The sequence below is a fragment of the Vollenhovia emeryi genome, unplaced genomic scaffold (genome assembly GCF_000949405.1).
Source record: "Vollenhovia emeryi isolate VEMERY1.0 unplaced genomic scaffold, V.emery_V1.0 DF941498.1, whole genome shotgun sequence".
NCBI lineage: Eukaryota > Metazoa > Arthropoda > Insecta > Hymenoptera > Formicidae > Vollenhovia > Vollenhovia emeryi.
This window is the reverse complement of record NW_011964868.1, coordinates 2,651-5,118: the sequence shown is the minus strand read 5'-3', so window position 1 is coordinate 5,118 and position 2,468 is coordinate 2,651. Positions and strand designations below refer to the sequence as shown.

Below are 2,468 nucleotides of genomic sequence, written 5' to 3'. Positions count from 1 at the left end.
AACCGTACAACTTTCGTCTGAAACATTTTTCCGTATATCCCATATTTTTCGAGATATTTTACCGGTCCGGTACTTTTCCCTCACCCTGTATAATAATAAAGTGTCTAGAATTACATAGGTAGCATAATATCTCAAAAATGTATAATAATAATGACGAGGCGTTAAGGATGACAGTGGAAAAATATATGTATATAAATATGCGAATATGCAACATGCGATATGCGAACATTTCAGCAATATCGCGTATTCGCATACTTACATATACATTTTTTGCACTGTCTTCCTTAACAGCTCGTCATTATTACTATAGGCCGTTGTTCTATTATTTGTGTTTAAACATAACGAGCACGTTGTTTCTGTTGTAAGTATGATATTTCCTCGAGATTATCTCCAGTACGTTTAGGACGTCTTGTAATATTTATAAAAAGGATGATCTGCGCGCTGTATAAATATTTTTTACAAATGGATACAAAATTATTTTTTGTCATACTAAATTTAGATACTTAATTTAATTCGAGAGTATCACATATGTATATGATGTTTATAATACGAAAAGAACTTGGAGGATATCTCCGGATAGAAAGTTTGGATCGTTAAAAAATATAATTAATACGTATATATTTCTTACAGCGGCGCAATGCATGCAAATAGACGCTTCTATCAACGGTACAATACACCCCAATATGGTGCAGGTATTACTAGGGAGATTTAACTTGTTCCAATCGCAGGAATATGCCAATCATAATATGCCAATACATCTGCCAATCTGAAAGTCGCCAGCTATGAGATTCATCCCAATTTTAAAAATGGTATCAACGCCTATTTTGATCTTGCGGTTTTGAGCCTCAAGAACGTCGTCGAGTTCAATCCTTTTATCAAGCCTATTTGTCTATGGTCCGGTTTAACTCAATTTGAAGACGTTATTAATAAGACAGGGTATGTCGTAGGATGGGGTGAAGATGAATTGAATCGTCATGATATCGAAGATCAACGGATGGTGAGGGCAACGATAGTGAGCTAAGTAAGTAATTAAATGCTATTTTAAAATGACTGTTCATTACATCTATCTGTGACAAATGTATTTGTCAGCGTTATTGTAGACCTCGAGTTAAAGACAAATTTGTTTGGCAAATTGCAGGGTACCTGTCTCTGGTCTAATGCTAGATACTTTAGTTTCGTGTCGGATAACACCTTTTGCGCTGGCAACTTAGACGGATTTAGTCCTTGTAACGGTGACAGTGGAAACGGGCTGATATTTTTTAATAATATCACGGGCAGTTATGAGTTGCGTGGTGTTGTTTCGCGTGTACTAGGTGAAACTATGCAATGCGATCCACAAAAATACGTCGTTTATGTTGATGTGGCCAAATACATACCCTGGATTCAACGACATATTTCGACGTAACGTTCGTCTTGCGTTGCAAAATGCTATACATGTTAATCGATATGCTTCTTTAGGTAAAGTTTATTCGAAGACGCCGTACATATGTACAGTTACGCGTGAGGATTAAACAATCATGAATTCTGTTTTCGGTTATTCATGTCTCTTGTAATGTGTTCCCAATCTGAATACGAAACATAATGAATAAGCTGCCATACATATAACTATCTATCATATTGGACTTCTTAATTATGAAGAATATTATATTAACCGTCTCGTTCTCGATGATATAGAAAGAACAATGTAGTACTGCTCCGCAGTGCTCTGAAATTCACAACATATTTAGTGTCACGTTCCGTCAAGTATGTGTTTCGTCCGTTTTTCGGTCAACACATTTAAGTGCTTTACCGGGGATTTGGACTCGATTGTGTGAATTTATTAGTTCTAATCAGTCTTCCGGGCCAAAGAGATAACGATTTCGATAAACTTTGTAACGAGGATCGTCTTTATTAATAAACTTATAATTTAAGTGATTGACCTTGAAATCTATTGGAATTAGTTTATAATTCTGTGATTTCACGATTGAGGCTTTGTCTTTGGATTCAAATTCTCTTAATTTAAGCAGAAAAGGTAAAGGATCTTTATTAGATTTTAGCGCCTGCTTGAGTTGGTATTTAACGCGTTTGATTTGAACTCGTTTTCCTCTTTTTCTTTTGGTCATGGAGTAGGGATGTTGGTTTCTGTCCGCCACACTCTTTGTCAGCGATCAGAGAGGAATTGAGAATTCTGTCCGCCACACTCTTTGTCAGCGATCAGAGAGGAATGGAGAATTCTGTCCGCCACACTCTTTGTCAGCGATCAGAGAAAGTGAGAGGATAGATCTTGGATTTAATTAATTATTATCTCTCTTAATATAACTCTTACTTTATTCTCAAAAATCCAAAACTTCTTGAAATTCGAATCAACAATTTAGGATATAGGTCCGAGTCAAGTCGATTCTCAGCTTTAGTTTTAACTCTTATTTGTCGAGATAGTGAGTCGTGAGTTTATGGATTGTTAAAGAATTAATGGATCAATGGATTGTCGA

General features: G+C 35.9%; 1 protein-coding gene across 1 annotated transcript; it reads left to right on the top strand.

The window, feature by feature from the left end:
• Positions 1 to 637: 637 nt before the first annotated feature.
• On the top strand, positions 638 to 1,405 carry LOC105570952 (serine protease gd-like). Its single transcript, XM_012028407.1, has 3 exons — positions 638 to 692; positions 774 to 997; positions 1,139 to 1,405. The coding sequence occupies exons 1-3, from the start codon at positions 638 to 640 to the stop codon at positions 1,403 to 1,405; spliced, it is 546 nt and encodes a 181-aa protein (XP_011883797.1).
• The last annotated feature ends 1,063 nt before the right edge of the window (positions 1,406 to 2,468 follow it).